This window comes from Polypterus senegalus, chromosome 18 (assembly GCF_016835505.1).
Source record: "Polypterus senegalus isolate Bchr_013 chromosome 18, ASM1683550v1, whole genome shotgun sequence".
Classification (NCBI taxonomy): Eukaryota; Metazoa; Chordata; class Cladistia; order Polypteriformes; family Polypteridae; genus Polypterus; species Polypterus senegalus.
Genome location: NC_053171.1, coordinates 9,551,772 through 9,570,986, shown reverse-complemented (window position 1 = coordinate 9,570,986; position 19,215 = coordinate 9,551,772). Strand labels below are relative to the sequence as shown.

The 19,215-nt window shown below is 38.5% G+C and overlaps 1 protein-coding gene across 1 annotated transcript in view; it reads left to right on the top strand.

Moving 5' to 3' along the window:
• LOC120518894 overlaps positions 1–18,987 on the top strand; it is a 38,493-nt gene extending 19,506 nt beyond the window's left edge. The window contains exons 5-6 of the mRNA XM_039741906.1: positions 9,487–9,759; positions 18,746–18,987. Of these exons, the coding sequence (XP_039597840.1) occupies positions 9,487–9,759; positions 18,746–18,897 (425 nt within the window). The 3' untranslated portion in view covers positions 18,898–18,987. The remainder of the gene's footprint in view (positions 1–9,486; positions 9,760–18,745) is intronic.
• The last annotated feature ends 228 nt before the right edge of the window (positions 18,988–19,215 follow it).

The following is a 19,215-nucleotide window of genomic DNA, read 5'->3' as shown; positions in this document are numbered from 1 at the left end:
ATAAAATAATTGGAAAAGAAACTGACTGGAACAAATGCTTAAATTACTTGTACAATACAAAAGGAAGCTTGCAATGCCTGTAATAAAACTTCTGTAAATTCAGTTCATCCTGGTTTTTTTAAGCTAAATAATTAAAAGTTAATATAAACAGTTTGCAGCTGAAAAATTGAAGATTTTCCACTGCCGAGCATTTACTCGTTCTTTTTTGGTGACAGCTGTTTAAAATTTAAATTCCCTTAATTAGCTTATGGATTTTCATTTATTGGATTGTATAACTCATATTAAAATGATAGTTGGTAGGTAATATCATAGCAGTTGCTTGGAAAGCTACTGTAAGTTCAATAATATGAATATGATAAAATGTAGTAATAATGCACATCATCATTCAGTTGTCAGAGTAAAAGCAGCAGGTGTGTTTATTTCGGTCAGCTCTGCTTCAGTCTGTAATTCTGATTTCTTCTTCCCTGAAGAAAACCCAAAGGTGACACAGAAGATAAGTGAGGAGAAGAAACCACCGTATGTTGGAGACACAGTGACCCTGGAGTGTAGCATTAATAGTGACAAGAGTGACTCTACAGGCTGGAAATATGTGTGGTACAAAAATGGGCAGGTGTCATCACGGGTCCAGCAGATTGAAGAAGTCACAGTGACTCAGGCTGGCAGCACATGGTACCAGTGTGGTGTTCAAAGAGGCGGTGGTAAACATAATGTCTACAGTGAAAGTCACACGCTGACTGTGATGGGTGAGTTTGTGACTACAGAGAGATGAGCATTAAGCAGCAGTCACTCAGTGTGTAGTACAGAGGGGTCACCAGAGGGGCTCCCTTCTCACATGACTACTCTGTGGCTTTACAGCAGGGAAGTTTAAATTAATTTATATTAAGCTTGATGGCTGATTTGAACAGAATACGACTGTAAAGTGACACACATCCTGCTTCTCTGTTTGCATTTTCTTTAAGCTCACTGGAGTCACGCAAAGAAATAAACAAGCAAAGCTGAAACCTCCACACATCTACGGAATTTATTAAGATGTTCTTGTTAATAAGAAGCTTAGAGTCACTTTTTTTTTGTTAATCATCTTTCCATTTATGAAGCTCAGGTTTTGTGGATGCCATTTAGTTTTAATTGCGGTTTGCTTTGATGAGCAGGTCCAGTGTTCCTGCTCTCATGATTGAGAAGTCAGAAAAAATGGGAAGATTCTACTACAATCCAAACAGAAAGATTTTAATTTAATATTTTCTTTATTATTCTAATGCTGTGTTTTTGTACAATTCTTGTTTTGAAAAATTTTCCATGCTGGACACAAAGTCATACTGAGCTGGAGTCACAGAACAGCAGGGTGACCTCAGCATTCATAGTAGTGATGACCACAACAGCACCTCAATGTCTGAGGATCACAGTGGAATAAATCCACTTTGGTGGAAGTTCAGTTAGAACTGATATTTTCCAACAGAAATGTGTCCACTAAGCCGCTGTCCACTCTGAGTGGACTTCTGTGAAACATTGTAGGAGTGACACTTGACCAGGCTGTCAAACAAAGAAATGGACCCAAGCACACCTGAAAATCAAGAGAAATTTAGACTTGGTCTACTTGTTCTTGGTTGTATGGGGTACACAAGGTGGTCTTTCAGGTTACACTGAGACTTTGTCTCCATGTTAACTTTACAGCATTTCATTGAACAAAATAAAATACACTTGGGAGGACTGGAAGCAGAACCATTTAGATTCAGATCCTGATCCATGTTGCACCATTTTCAGTTCAGGCTTTACGTTCACATGGTGAGGATGGTTTTACCTTTTGCTAGTGAGATTTTAACACAGTAATGCTGGCCTTTACAGTTTATAATAGGAGTAGATGGGGGAGAATGAGGCAGTGAGGAATCATTTCTGCCTTGTGTTTTTCACTAAATGACCCCTGTACCCTTATCTTGACATGTTTTACGTTTCAGAGCGGAGTGTCAAACTTGAATTGAAGCCAGATGGAGAGATATTTGAAGGAGACAAGATTAGCCTGCACTGTCGGCTTGATGGAGATCCTGTTGGGTGGACATATGAGCTCTACAATAGAGAAGGTGGATATCCTTTTCAAGCACAAAATGACAGCACCTTAACTATCAGTCCTGTGAATCTTTCACACAGTGGGGTGTATTGGTGTCGAGCCGTAAAAGAAAACCTTCATTTGGCAACTACTACTGTGCGGTTAGTGGTATCAGGTAAGAAAGTCTCAAATGTAACCATTTTTAATTCTTGTATTCTGTTTTTAAGAGGTCAAATTTCTTAACACAAAGAGTACAAAAGGTTACAGAGGTTTTCCAGTCAGGCCTCTAAATAGTGAAGCTGTTTACGGAAACAACCAGAGGGTCTCAGGGTCCTCCCGAATGTGTGCTGCTGAATGACATCATCTTACCTGCTGAAGCTTTGTGGCTGCTCTTCTCTTTAAGCCTTTTCCTTGACATTCTTTGCTGTTCATCTTAAATGATATGTGACAACTCACCTTTTATTTCTTGTACATTAAATTGGCTGCAGCTTGTATTATTATATTATGTAATTCATTCTCCTACCCCTAACGTTAAATCACTGACCTCACTGAGCTGCATATGAACTTTCTTGACCGTCTGCACCTGAGTACATTCAGATACCTTTCTGACATTTTTTAGGCTCTTTTCAGTGTTTTTTTCATTCTTTCTATAATCTTCCATAGATTTGAATCATCACAAATTACCTTCACTGTGAAACTGAACTAGTTTAAGTGCGTTTAAAGTGAACCTATGGAAGTACTGAATTTATTATTATTATTATTCATTTTATTATTTTGAAATATTTTCCTACATGAAAAAGAATTTAGCAAACATTCAGAGGAGACAAAGCCATTCAGCCCAACACAACTCATCAATTTATATTCACCTGACTTTTTTTAAAATATCTTCAAGTGGCAATCTAAAGATGCCCAAACTATTAATGTTCACAACACTTTTTGGAAAAATATTCCATGTATTTATGATTTTCAAATATTTACTTAAAGCTGTTACTGAAATTATCTTATATAGCCACCAAAATCACCACTCTAATGGAGTCCTTTATTATGTCTGAGTCTTGGTTCATGATGACATGACTGACTAAAATGGTGGAGCTGTTGACTATGACAAGTAGAATAATTTGCATAACACAGCTATGAAAAATATTACTTTGCACCAATCAACATACAGATGAATAGTATAACCCATAACACAATCTATAACTTTATAAATAGACAAGTCCCAAAATATCTAGGTAGATTAAAAGTGTTTATGAAAACATCTTATTAAATAGGAAATCATATATATATATACTAAAGTTAAAACAATAAATGTCATATGATCTCATCATGTCCATTTCTGGAAATGACAGGCACAAGAAATCTTGGTTACAGACGAGAAGTACCCTCAGAAATGAGTTAAGGAAAATTTTCTTACCTCATGTACCCTTAATTAGTTTCCAGCTCCTAAATTTTTCTTGAAGATCACATTTTAAAGTAAGAGCTGACACTCATCACTGATTCCATTTTGAATTTCAAACACTACATTCATGTGGTCTCTTAATCTTTTATTACATAAACTAAAATGACTCAGCCCCTTCACTCTGTCTTCCTACCTAACAGTCGATGTCCTGGAGTCAGCCTAGTAGCTCTTCTCTGGTCTTTCTTTAGTGCTGACCAACCCTGTATACAAAGTTCCAGATGTGTCCTGGCAGATGTGATGTACGGCATAATTATTAACATCTTATTACACATGGCGTGTGTGAGGGCCAGAGTGATTTGGCAAAGCATTTTGTTTAAATTTTGTAGTATTTTATTTAGTAAAAACTGTTCCTGAAGTTTCAAGCAAATATAAACTGTTAAAAAAGTTGGCCTCTCACTCTATAAAAATCAAATACTCCTTTTACTTTTGAAGTAGTATATTACCTTCTTGTTTCTGGCACCTGTTATTGAACTCACATTACCTTATATGTTGTCTGCATATGACAGCTTGGCGTGATATCTGGTTAGAGGAAGGAGGAAAAGGAAACCTGGTGGTGGAATGGGGAAGTGCAGGAGAGAATAGAGAGGAAGAAGATGGTGAAGAATAAATTGAGAGATGCAGAAAGTAGACAAGAGTACAAGGAGATAAGGTGCAAGGTGAAGAGAGAGGTGGCAAAGGTTAAGGAAAGGTAGTATGATGAGTTGTATGAGAGGTTGGAAAATAAGGAGGGAGAAAAGGACCTGTACCGATTGGCTAGACAGAGGGACTGAGGTGGGAAAAATGTGCAGCAGGTTAGGGTGATAAAGGATAAAGATGGAAACATACTCACAAGTGAGAAGAGTGTGTTGAGCAGATAGAAAGAGTACTTTGAGAGGCTGATGAATGAAGAGAATGAGAAAGAGAGAAGGGTGGATGATGTGGAGAAAGTGAATCAGGAAGTACAAAGGATTAGCAAGGAGGAAGTAAGGACAGCTATGAAGAGGATGAAAAATGGAAAGGCCGTTGGTCCAGATGACATACCTATGGAAGCATGGAGGTGTTTAGGAGAGATGGTAGTGGAGTTTTTAACCAGATTGTTTAATGGAATCTTGGAAAGTGAGAGGATAGCTGAGGAGTGGAGAAGAAGTGTACTGGTGCCGATATTTAAGAATAAGGAGTGTGTTCAGAACTGTAGTAACTACAGGGGGATAAAATTGATGAGCCACAGCATGAAGTTATGGAAAAGAGTAGTGGAAGCTAGGTTAAGAAATGAGATAATGATTAGTGAGCAGCAGTTTGGTTTCATGCCAAGAAAGAGCACCACAGATGCGATGTTTGCTCTAAGGATATTGATGGAGAAGTATAGAGAAGGCCAGAAGGAGTTGCATTGCGTCTTATGACAGGGTGCCTCAAGAGGAGCTGTGACATTGTGATCTGTAGCTAAAGTTGGGAGCAGGTTGAAGAGACCCTGGAGAGGTGGAGATATGCTCTGGAGAGGAGAGGAATGAAGGTCAGTGGGAACAAGACAGAATACATGTGTGTAAATGAGAGAGAGGTCAGTGGAATGATGAGGATGCAAGGAGTAGAGCTGGCAAAGGTGGATGAGTTTAAATACTTGGGATCAACAGTACAGAGTAATGGGGATTGTGGAAGAAAAGTGAAGAAGAGAGTGCAGGCAGGGTGGAATGGGTGGAGAAGAGTGTCAGGAGTAATTTGTGACAGACGGGTATCAGCAAGAGTGAAAGGGAAGGTCTACAGGACGGTAGTGAGACCAGCTATGTTATATGGGTTAGAGACGTTGGCACTGACCAGAGAGCAGGAGACAGAGCTGGAGGTGGCAGAGTTAAAGATGCTAAGATTTGCATTGGGTGTGACGAGGATGGACAGGATTAGAAATGAGAACATTAGAGGGTCAGCTCAGGTTGAACAGTTAGGAGACAAAGTCAGAGAGGCGAGATTGTGTTGGTTTGGGCATGTGCAGAGGAAAGATGATGATATTGGGATAAGGATAGAGCTGCCAGTTTAAAGGAAAAGAGTAAGGCCTAGGAGAAGGTTTATGGTTGTGGTGAGAGAGGACTTGCAGGTGGTAGGTGTAACAGAGGAAGATGCAAAGGACAGAAAGATATGGAAGAAGTTGATCCGCTATGGCAACCCCTAATGGAAGCAGCCGAAAGAAGAAGATTACCTTATATATTACATTATTTATGCTATTTTTTTCAGACACTTTCATTTGCAGAAAAGTAAGTGTCTACTGATTTTAATCATCATATGTAATTAACATGAGTGTTGCTCTTCATGCATGTTTTGACACTGGCAGAAATTTCCAGATAACAAGAGAAGTTCTTGATTACTTGACTTTCATCTCCTGAAAACATGGTTTTCCTTTATAACAACTGTGTTTCCCAAGATAGATAACTTTGCTCCCTTAAGGACTAGGCAGGTTCTAGCCATCAGCTCCTGTCCCTGGCACACCCAGGAGCTCAGAGGTATGAAAGCCACTAGCCAGCGTCTTGAGCGGCTTTATAAGAAAACAGGCCTCATAGTTCACTTACAGCTTTACACTGAACACATACTTAAATATAGGAATGCCTTTAACACTTCCAACTATTTTTCTAGTCTAGGCCTAGAACTCTTTTTAGGATTGTTAATAAACTACTCTTCTTATATTTCTTTGATACCAAAATTGATAAGAGCTATCACAGTTTCCCCTCCACACCTCAATCACTCACTCATTCCAATCTGCCATCTCCATCATCAAGACTCACTTGTTTCTCGCCTGTTAACTTTTTTCCCATTTATGAACTTACCAACAAGTCTAATGCCTCCTCCTGTCTGCTTGATCTTGCCCCCACTTCTCTGCTTAAGACTTGCTCATCCATAATTAGTATTCCTGTTGCCTCATTAGTAAATGCATGTTTCATTTCAGGTTCTGTCCCTACTGCCCTCAAAATTGCTGCAGTTACCCCAATCCTTAAAAAACCTGACCTGGATCCTTCTTCTCTCTCCAGCTACAGGCCTATCTTTAATCTCCCTTTTTTGACTAAAGTGATGGAATGTGTGGTTGCTACACAACTCCATGCTTTTCTTCTAGACAATACACTCTTTGAACCTTTTCAGCCTGGCTTTCGCACACCGCACAGCACTGAGACAGCTGTTCCCCGTGTAGTTAATGATCTTCTCCGGTCTGCAGATTGTGGTTCACTTAATATTCTCCTCCTTCTTGACTTAAGTGCAGCATCTGACACTATTAATCATTAAACTCTTCCTGACATGTCTCTCTCTCTGCTGTAGGGATCTCTGGCTTAGCCCTACCATGGCTCACATCATATCTTTCTAATAGGCAACAGTTTGTCACACTCAGGCGATATAAATCATTTACCTTACCTATGCCGCGTGGTGTCGCTCAGGGTTCAGTCCTTGGACCATTACTTTTTCTACTTTATATCCTTCCTTTGGATCAGATTATTTGGAGACATGGTCTTAACTTCCACTGTTATGCAGATGATATACAGATATATATTAGTACAGACTCCACTACAGATTCACATCCCAGCACACCCACTGACTGCGTCACTGATCTTGAGCTATGGATGAAAAATAACTTTCTCAAATTTAATGCCAATAAAACTGAAGTGTTACTGGTAGGTCCAAACTCCCAACTTTCTAAGGCATCCAATTTCTCTGTTTCTGTTGATGGTCCACTTGTCAAACCTGCTCCAGTTGTCTGAACTCTTGGTGTTTTGTTTGATTCATCACTTAACTTTGAGCTACACATTTGGTCTCTTTCCAAAATTCCATTCTATCATCTCAGTCACACTGCCTGCCTCTCTCCATTTCTGTCCTTGTCTGATGCTCACACTCTGGTCCATTGTTTCATAATGTCTCATATTGATTACCATAATTCCCTCTTCATCGACCTCCCTGCAAAATCTATACAGAAGCTACAGTACATTCAGAACTGCACAGCCAGAGTCCTCACCCACACAATGCGTTCTGCTCACGTCTACCCTGTTCTCTCCCAGCTTCACTGGTCACCAGTTCCACCAAGGATTAAATTCAAGATTCTGCTACTCACCTTCAAAGCCCTACATATCATGGCCCCCCTCTATCTCACTCAGCTAAAAGCTCTTTACACTCCTTGTCGCTCTCTCAGGTCCTTGAGCAGTCATCTCCTTACTGTCCCATGCACCAGACTCTCCACCTTGGGAGGCAGGTCCTTCAGTGCTATGGCCCCTCAACTCTGGAACTCTCTTCCTCAGTCTGTCTGAGATTGCTCCTCTTTCTGCATCTTTAAATCTCAACTTTCCTCTTCTATGAACTTTTGTCTTCTGTGTAATTTTTTTTTTAATCTGTATGTAAAGCAGCCTTGGGTTTGTGAAAGCCGCTCTATAAATGCAACTTATTATTATTATTATTATTATTATTATTATTATTATTATTATTATTATCATCATCTGTGCAGGAGCAGCCCACCTCTAGAAACCATTTGTGAAATTCTCAGCAAAAAGTAAAATACAATTGTATTTGCTTATCCTTTATCACTGCAATATATAAAATGAAGGCTCAGCGCATCAAAGTGCACAAGAATACACCTTCAGATGGCAACCACTAGAAAATCCAGACTTCTCCGGTTCTTACAGCAGAGTGTAAAACACTCAAGGGTGCCTAAATGTACTATATCAAGATGTTAACCCTTTTGGTGGGCTGGCACCCTGCCCGGGGTTTATTTCCTGCCTTGCGCCCTGTGTTGGCTGAGATTGGCTCCAGCAGACCCCCTGTGACCCTGTAGTTAGGATATAGCGGGTTGGATAATGGATGGATGGATGGAAGATGTTAACCATTCTTTCCTTTTTGACACCTGTGTCAATTTTGCTGTATGTTTTAATAGAGAGCATAGGTAGGGTTAGGTATGTAGTCACTCAAACATTAAGATTTTATTCTGTTTCACAAAATATACTCAAATCTTAAAAATTAGGAAAGGATGGAAAAGGAAATCAATACATCATAAGCAAGAAATGCCTTATAAATCAAAGTCTATTAATATTTAAAATTCCTTTAGGGTAGTTAGTGTGCCACCCTATTCCATGAGACTGGAGGTGCTATTTTTTGTCATTCAAACATTACTTTTATTCTAATTATAAGAAAATTAATGAATACATATAAAATCTATGTGTAACAAAATTTATTTACATTACCCATACCTTCCTATTATGATTAGTTCATGCCCACTTTGTTGCTGATATCTTAAAGTTTGCCTTTAATTTTTCCCAGAGTGTAGGTTCTGTAGAAAAAGTATAGTCTACCTTTTTTGTTAGTTAATTTATTTTTGTTTCCCTTGCATTTTTGATACACTGCCCTTATTCATAGAGGATATCTCACATGGAATAATACCTGGACAGGACGCCAGTCCATCTCAGGCAGAGCACAGACTCACACCAGAGCTAATTCAGTTCCTGAAGGCAACACACACAGACCCCGAAAGAACAAGCAAACTCTACAAACACACAAAAATATTCAACTTAAACCTTTATTTTCTTATTGTAATGCAGCTGTGCTAGTCACTGCATCACCATACAAAAAAAACAAATTTTAAAACATGTTAAGTCTCTTAGTATATTACCAAACAACATACCTATGTATGTATTTCTAATTTATAACATTAATACCTTATTCCTAATTATTTTATCTACAAATTAGTCCATTAGGGTTTCCTTATACATACCTTACATATAAAACGCACATAAAAATACAAGGCCATCTGTAGTTTTAAACAGCACCCAATCTGACAAACAATGGTAAAGGATAGAAACATTAAGCCAACTAAGAAAAATAAAAATAAGTGTTATTTTTCTGATTGTTTCTTTTGAACTGTAAGACAGCACCAGATCTCTTTGTCTCCTTTTAACTGCTCTTTTCTCTGCTTTTGTCAACTGAAGCCCTACATCAGTAGATCTCCTCTTGACCTTCTCCTGCCTTTCACACACTAATTCTCTCCATGCTGTCTTTTCAGCTCTGCAAGTGACTTTGTCAGTGTCTCCTAGTAGTTCTGTGAAGGAGGGAGACTCCCTTAACCTGACCTGCACATGGACTGGAGGTAAAAGCTCTGCCTTAAAATTCGCCTTCAGCTTCCAAAGAAATAAGGTGACTGTGAAGAACAACAATACATCTGCAGTGTTTAGAATCGAGCAGGCTGATGAAAGCCATGCTGGGAGTTACGGGTGTGCTGTACAATTACCAGGAGGAGGGAAATCATACAGCAATGAAATAGAGATTCAAGTACAAGGTAGGAAAAAAGTCATTTAACATGGCAGGCATCAACTTGCTTACATGAAAAAACACAACTAAGTAGAGCAAAAAGGTTTGATTTTAATATTGTTAAATCAAAATGAAAATGTTACAAAGCTTTTTTCATTGTTCATTGTTGATTTTATTCAGAATTTAACACTGGTTTGTGTGCAAATATTATGAGCAAATATTGATAGCTGTTTTTTTCCATTTCATCTGATCTTTTCAGTTAGCCCTGTTTCTTTTATAGCTCCTAAAATTGTTGACTCCACTAACACTCTTATTTACCTGAAGATTTATCTGCAACCCATCCATCCATTATCCAATCTGCTATATCCTAACTACAGGGTCACGGGGGTCTGCTGGAGCCAATCCCAGCCAACACAGGGCACAAGGCAGGAAATAAACCCCGGGCAGGGCGCCAGCCCACCGCAGTCTCTGCAACTTAACTACAAAATAATAATTGTTTGTTAGTTTTAAATTAAACTAAAGTTGCCAATGCTTAATGAGAAATTTACCATGCACCCTTTTATAACCAGTCCTTATATATATAATCTAACTCCATTGGGCCCTTGGGCAAGGCGTTAACCTGAAAAATGCTTCAGGGTGATGTACAATGACTGACCCTGCACTCTGACCCTCAAAAAGTCATGCGAAAAGACAATTTCCCCTCAGGGAATTAACAAAGTATATCAAAAATATAAAATCCAAAGTATTGAGATGGCCTTATCCAAAGGTAACAAATTCTTTGTTTGAAATGCTGGTTACATTGTAGGTAATCATTGTGTCTGCCACAAGAAGTGGGGCCACAAACAAAGCAAAAACTTTGTAAGCTTCCTTTTGTGTTAAAACACTCAATAATCAAATATTTCATGTGACTATTATTCTGTTTTTATAGCATGGAATATCATAGCTAATATACATTATATATTTGGTATTTGTGAATGAAATGGAGTGTTTATTTGTTTTTTAATTTTATTGATTGTATTAAAACCAACTAACATTCCATACAAATAAATCAAGCATTACAAAAAACAAAAGTCAGCTTCCTTGACACCACCGTTCAACTGAAAGACAACACCCTTGTAACTTCAGTTTTTCACAAATCAACAGACAGACGGACCTACCTAAGAAGTGACAGCTTCCAACCCAAAGCATATAAGGCGCTCCATTATTTTTAGCCAAGCAATACGGTACAATCGTATTTGCTTAGGCCCAACAGACCGGGATCAACGACTGTAGGAGCTCAGACAAAATTTCATCAGACAAGGTTATACCCCCAAAACAACAGACACTCAAATAAGAAGAGCTACTGCCATACCCAGAGACCACCTTCTGGAATATAAAAACAAAGACAACAAGAACCACATCCCCCTTGTTGTCACCTACAACCCACATCTTGAAACACTTCGAAAAATGATAAAAGAACTTCAGCCAATGCTAAACAATGACCAAACACTGAAAAATGTATTTCTAGAACTTCCCATCCTGGCATACAGACAACCACCAAACCTTCAGCAAGTAATTTTCCGAAGCTCCCTAAATGAACCGACAGAAAATGGCACATCTCCCTGCCTTCAGAATAGATGTAAAACGTGTGCCCACATCTACAATACAGACCGTATAATTATACTACACTGCCGACTTGAACATCACATAAAGGGATAATTTTTCTGCAGATCATCTAATGTTGTCTACCTATTTCTCTGCATGAAATGTCCTGACACTGTACTCTATGTGGGAGAAACTGGACAAACACTCCGCCAGAGAATGAATTTACACAGATTCCACATTAAACATGGCAACACAGATGTTCCTGTAGCGGCGCACTTCAACCGCCATGGACACTGTGAGAGGGACTTTAAAGTCACTGTGCTTATGGGCAACTTCAAAACACAAAAAGAGAGAAAAGAATGGGAAGTTAAACTCATGTTAAAATTTATTACATTACAACATGGCTTGAATAGAGACAAGAGTTTTATAGCCAGGTATGAGGACTGTTTGCATCTCTCAGACTGACACAGATAACCTGTCTACAGACCCATATTGTTTTGAAAAACTCATCACAAACTTCAAAGGACTTTGTTGGACAGTTACCTTATCCAAAGATCTTGACCATACATTGTTCTTAATCTTAGCCTGAATGAACCTATTAATTTTTTACATTTAAGATTTCTCATTTAAAGATTTACCAATATTGTTTCTTGTTCTAGTATGTATATAAACACAGGGAACTCCAGTTTCTGTATTACATCTCGCCTGAAGAAGGGGCCTGAGTTGCCTTGAAAGCTTGCATATTGTAATCTTTTTAATTAGCCAATAAATGGTGTCATTTTGCTTGGTTTTTCTCTACAAAAATAAGTTTGAAACAAATCAACCCCCACCCATGAAAAAGAGAGCTAGGCCAGCAGAGTAAAACTTTAAGTTATTAAAAATAAGTAAATATATAAATGAATAAATATAAATGGAGTAAAAGAGAGGAGAAAACCTGCTCCTCAATTTAAATGCTTATTTTAAAATGTTATTGATTAGATCCTGCCAGGTTTTGAAAAAGTTTTGTACAGATCCTCTAAGTGAGAATTAGATTTTTTCCAATTTCAAATAGTATATAACATCAGTTACCTACTGACTTAAAAGAGGAGAGTTAGGATTCTTCCAGTTGAGCAAGATAAGCCTACGTGCCAATAGTGAGGTAAAGGCAATCAGAGTTTGCTTGTCCTTCTCCACTTTAAGCTCCTCTGCGACCTTACCAAACACGGCTGTTGATGGATTAGGAGGGATTGGGACACCAAGGCTGTCTGAAAGGCATTTAAAGAGTTTGGTCCAGAATGATGTTAATTTGGTGCAGGCCTAAAACATGTGACCCAGTGAGGCTGGAACTTGATTGCAGTAATCGCAGGTTGGATCTTGGCCTGGAAACATTTTGGACAATTTTAAGCAAGATAGGTGTGCTCAATGTATAATTGAATAATTCTATACTTTGGGCATATTGAGCTTGGGTGAATTCTGTGCATTCTACCTTCCACTCCTGTTTTGAAATGTTGAGTGAGAGATCCTTTTCCCACTGTACATTTGGATCTTTGAAAGAAAGGGACTGACAAAATGGAGTGTTTAAAAATGATAGGTTGTTATGTGATAATGGATGACATAAAACTGCATAGACCTTAAACTGCATTAGTAACAGATCATTAAAAAAGGCATTGCCTTTTCATTTGATCATCTGGGAGACTTCATCATTGCTGTGGTCAGAATAGTTGATCCATAGACTCAGTTGCTTATAGGTCAACCTCCAGAGTTCACGGGCTACCAGCTTTTTCTGACCTTGCCAGCCTACAGTTCTCTCAGGACATAGTTTGTTTGGTTTTGTTCCTACATCTGTTGTTAATGATTTCAAGTTGTTATTAATATTTTTTTCTGTTTCTTGGTTTTCAGCTTTCCCTGTTGGAGAGAAGATTCAATGTAGGTGATTGAGGGATTGCTTTTGTTTTCAAATATGGATTAATTTTATGTTCCTTTTTTTTTTTTGTCTGTGCAGACTTAGGCAACGTTCTGAGAGGGCTGATGTTTTTTTTTCCCATCTCCTCTGGTGGCTTTCATTTAAATCAGAGTAGTGAGCATTGGATGGGTGGAAAGGAGTGGTACCCCACTCTTTAAGAAGTTAGTTTATGGAGGGATCCTTGTGAACAACAACTGGGTCATGTGCGGCTAATGTCTGTGTTGGGGGGGTTGTTGGGTGGTACATGATGTCACCCCTGTTTCTCTCTCTTCAAAATTCACATCCTTAGCTGACTTCACCCTTCTTCTTTGTTTAAATCTTCCTAATGGTGAACGTGAGCATTGTTATCTGCAATGTATATGATCCTGGACTTAATATTAAAAGATCAAATGTCCTTGACTTTCTCTGTAGTAAGGCATACATTCTTACAAGAGTCCTAGCGTTTATCAGCAGAAGTGTCCTAACTTGGTAAATAGAAACATTACTGCACAGTAGTTTTCTCTTGCAGAAGTTCCTTAATGGTGGGAGTATTTATTCTGATTCAACATAATTTACAAATTAAACAATTAGTTCAGGCACTCATGGCAGGCTGTGTTATGTGCTAACACATCCCTCAGTTCACCTCCTATGTAACTTCACTTTTGACCATAACCTCATTGACTCATTCCACTCCAACAATCCCTTTGTCACGGAGTATTCATTCATTTCTTCCCACCCATTATATATTCACATCGAAGTCATTCACCTCTTGTATTTTAAAGTCCTAGATGATTTCTTGTCCCCTTACTGATCACAAATTTGTTTTCTCTTCACTTTCCCTTTCCTTTGTACCCTTCTAGATTGTATTTTGGCATTTTAACTTGACTCTACTGCAGAATGTTGACTTCTGTCAAAAACTTGGGTTAAAACTAGATAAACTGACTTCTGTAGATCAACCTGCTATCAAGTGGCATGCCAATAAATATTCAATTTCTGACTTCACAGTCTCTTATGCAACTTCCAGACAGTGTTTAGAAGCCATTAAGAAGGGTAACAGAAGGTTCAGTTACAAAGCACCATGATGTATAGATTGCAAATTCAAGGAGGTTCTGCTCAAGCTTTATAACACAGTGGTGAGGCCTCATTTGGAGTTCGTTGTGCACTTTTGGTCTCCAGGCTACAAAAAAGGCATAGAGTTGCTAGAAACAGTCCAGAGAAGAACAACTAGGCTGATTGCATGAGTGCAGGAGATGACTGATTACAAGATCTGAGCCTTTTCAGTTTTTGTAAAAGCAGTTAAGAGTGAAGTGTTTAAAATTATGAAGAGAAATAGTCCAGTGGATCGAGACTGACTTTAAAATGAGTTCATCAAGAACACGGTGACACAGTTGGAAACTTGTTAAGGGTAAATTTTGTATAAAAACCTGGAATAAGTGACTAAGTGGTGTGGTAAACAGCAGGACTTTAGGGACCATCAATTTGAAACTTGATGTTATTTTGGAAGAATAAAATGGATAGAACTGATGAATTTTGTCAGCCTGTTCTTGTCTGGATTTTTCTAATGTTCAAAGAAATGGCGTAGCCCACTTGAATAGCCAGAAAACAAAAAAATTCTCACAACCTTACAATGTACAGTACAGATCTTTACAAAATGGACCCAGATCACAAGATGCTGACAGTCTACTAAAATAGAGTTCATTTCTTTGCTTATGCAAATTGTCAAACTTGATATCTAATTCACCATGTCACAATACTATAAAGGTTGGCACGGTAGCACAGTGGTAGCAATGCTGCCTCACAGTAAAGAGATGTGGGTTCACTTCCCGAGTCCTCCCTGCGTGGAGTTTGCATGTTCTCCCCGCATCTGCGTGGATTTCCTCCGGATGCTTTGGTTTCCTCCCACAGTCCAAAGAAATGCAGGTTAGGTGCATTGGCGATCCTAAATTATGATTGGTGTGTGGGTGTGTGTGTGCCCTGCGGTGGGCTAGCGCCATGCCCAGGGTTTGTTTCCTGCCTTGTGCCCTGTGTTGGCTGGGATTGGCACCAGCAGACCCCCGTGACCCTGTAGTTAGGATATAGCGGGATGGATGGATGGATGGACAATACTATAAATGTAGTATTCAAAGCTTTTCTCTGAAATAACTAACTCCTCTCTCTATCAAATATGAATTCTTTCCTAAAGGAAGTGGCTCTTCAAATGCTCAAAGATGCAAATGGCTTTATCCTTGACTTTTCTCTGTCAGTCTATGTGCAAAAACAAGTCCCCAAAACCTGATAAGATTTCTTCAGATATTTTATCCTTTTATGGGATACACCTATTTAACCCAAGGTTCCTTACGCTCAAGTCTGACATTTTCTCCACTAAATTAATCAATATGGCCTAAATGATCCTTTCACTGAAACAGGACCAAAACTCTACTAACTGCTCAAGCTAACGCCTGATCCTTTTAAATGCGTCTCTCATGCTAACTGGTAATTACCAGTGGATGTAACAGTTTTCATTGTTAAAAATTGATAGTTTTTTTCCACACAAAGCTCTGTATATCATATCAAAGAAAATGAATACTAATTTTAAGTTCAAATTAAAGATCTGAAACATTGGAATGAGATAAAAAGCGTTGGACTGTCACCACAGCCTCTACTTTCGGTTTAGAGGTTAATTGAACATTTCACTTAATATAGGTTAGTGGAGACAGGAGCCTATCTGGCAGAAGTGGTTGCAGACCAAGAACTAGCCCTGAGAAGAGCACAAGTCCATGTAAAACGCAATCACATACACAAACAAAATTGCAGGAACAAATTACCAAATATTGTAGCATGCATGGCTTTGGGGGTATGAGGAGAAAACCAGAGCACACAGAGGAATTCCCTTGAATAAAGACTTAAGCTAAATAACTAAATGCAATGCATAAAATGATATATATAAAGCACAAACAGTGCCTAGATCATTTTTCTCACGATGACCAACTGTCCTTTCTGTAAGGCTGGGGTTGAATTCTTGTTCTGTTAGGTTTTGTTTTTTCTGTTTTCTTTATTTTTTACTTTCTGGAGCTTTTTTTTCAAGATTAAGTTTGAAGTTATTTGTTGTATGAATTCTGAAAATGTTATCTACTTGATTTTATACTATAGTACTTTCTTGGCAGATTTTAAAATATTAAGAAGAAAAAAAATATTCCAAACAGAAAAGGTGATACAAATGATTCCAACAAACAACATCCCTACTCCCGATTGGTCTTATTCAGTTTAAATAGCCTAAGGTAGGGCTAAGGAGTGGTGGCATCAAGATGGCCCCGCCTCCTGAGGCACCACTCTCAAAGAACAAGGAACATAACTATTGTTAAGAAAACAGTAAACTGTTACAAAATCTTATATGAATCCATCAAACTCAAAATGAACATAAATACTAAAACATAAAATACACATTCTTTGAATACATAACAGATTCTGTCTGCTGGCTTTATATTTTTTCATTTCTTTTCTTTTTTATAGCTTGGTTGTAAGCTGCTATCTAACTCCCTTGTGGTCTCATGGGCTAAAGTTAATCTTGGCTATTTAGAAATCTCACATGACAGGGATTGGGACATGTGTGGTGGGATTAAAAAAAAAAGTAACAGTGGTTTGTTTTTGCTTGGTTCTGATTTACCTGAATAAAAAAAATAATGATGAAAGAAGTAGTAGTTGAAGGTAGCTTATTGCAAAATCCATCCATCCATTTTCTAACACGCTGAATCCGAATACAGGGTCACGGGGGCCTGCTGGAGCCAATCCCAGCCAACACAGGAACCAATCCTGGGCAGGGTGCCAGCCCACCACAGGACACACACAAACACACCCAGCACACCCTACGGCCAATTTAGAATCGCCAATCCACCTAACCTGCATGTCTTTGGATTGTGGGAGGAAACCGGAGTGCCCAGAGGAAATCCACGTAGACACGGGGAGAACATGCAAACTCCACGCAGGGAGGACCCGGGAAGCAAACCCGGGTCTCCTAACTGCAAGGCAGCAGCGCTACCACTGCGCCACCGTGCCGCCCGCTTATTGCAATATATTAGTTTTAATATATCAAGCAGTATAAATATTTGTCTGTGTAGTTTGCATACATTTACGGTTGACCAGAATGAGGTAGAGAGATGCGTGCTTCCCCTGAGAACTTACCAGAAATAGCCCCTTTTTGGGAGCCTCTCTTCTGGATACCAACGTGATGCCAACTTTACCCTTTAAGCACACACACAGTCACACTTCTTAGACTCCTTAATCTGTACCCAAGACAGACAAATGACAGACAAGAGCTTACAGTACACCCTTGTATGAAACTGTGGTCTTGTTAAATTTGATCAATAGAGTTAAGCATTGCAATTCTTACAAAACTCTAGCAAATGTTTATAGTTAATCAACATAAGCAGTTAAATAGTTGAGGAAACTTTCCAAATCGATGGATATATAAGTGAAGAGTGAGATAGACATGCAAACACAGGAGGTGCCATGGGGCCTTGTCTTTCTCTTCTGTGTTTATATCTCGGTTTGCATTTTGCTAGGACTGGTGTCTGATGGCTGTCATCTTGCCAAAGCTGCTTCTCTCTGTCTCACTGCAGAAAAAGTCTTCACAAAATTTAATTCTGCTCTTGCCCTAAAATATAATAATAATTATTATTATTTAAATTTATATAACACTTTTCTCACTATTTCAAGCGCTTTACATAGTGTGTGGGGAGCCACTACAACCACCACTAATGTGTAGCACCCACCTGGCCATTTTTGCACCAATGCAGTCACCACACATTAGCTTTTAGGTAGTAAAGGGGTGAAAAAAATAGCAAGATAGAGACAGGGGGTGAATAGGGGGCCAGAATGACAATCTAGCCAGGACAACGGGATACACCATTAATTTTACAAAGGATGCCCAGGGATCATCAGAAGGATAACGTCATTTTTACAGCACATTGTTTGTTTTTTGTTATTTTTCTCGGCCATTACTACAAATGGCTACATGGGATTAGTAGATTAACATATAAAAAAAAATCACTTAGTCATTGTGCTGCATCTCTTAAATGGAATGGCTTAACCTGGTAATCTGACCACCAGGACACAGTTAAAGGGGCTCCTCCTGTTACTATAAAAGCCGGACATTACCCTCAAAATATTTTCTTAAACAAGATCATGGGAGCACAGACATAAGATGAACAAATATACAATGGCATGGGGTGAGACATTATAAACCATAGTTGAATTTAGAGAAGAATACAAAGACTGATGAATGAATTATAAACTGTGCTTAGACACGATCCAAAAATCAAATTCATTTGTTTTGTTTCCAGCATGTCCAGCTTTGTCTTCATTTTAAGAAAAAATCAGCATAAGAGTCGGTTGGTAGTTTCATCTCTGACAATTTATAATAGAGAGTGACACTGTTTGAGAATAATGTTTACTGAATTTCTGAGATTTGAATTGTCTTGTAATGTTTTAATTAAGTATACTTTAGAAATGTCTCTTCTGTCTTTAATTTCAGTGGATTATTCGACAGAGAATGTCATTCGGCTGGGATTATCTGGTCTGGTGCTGATTGTTCTACTGATCTTGGTGAGAAAATATTTCTGGTTCAGAGTGCTGTCTACTTCCAGATCCAATGAAATGGCCTGTGCTTCAGACCAGCAGCAGTGAGAAGGTGGCCTGAAATTGCGAATAAAATTGAAATGACATTTCTTGGAACATCCATTGTATTAAACTCTGGGATTAACTAAGGCAATCTTGAAGACAAGCCTCATTTTTCATTCATCATGTTAAATTATTATATATATAATTTATATTTGATCACACTGAGCACATTAGGGCTAACTGAAAAATGAAGATATAAACCCTAATGTCAGACATCTATTTCCAGGCTGTCCAGACATTTTTTAATTGAGTGTCTCATCAGATTTTATTGTGGTAATTTCTTCAGTTATTTAATGAGGAAGACGAAACACAGCAGAATATAAG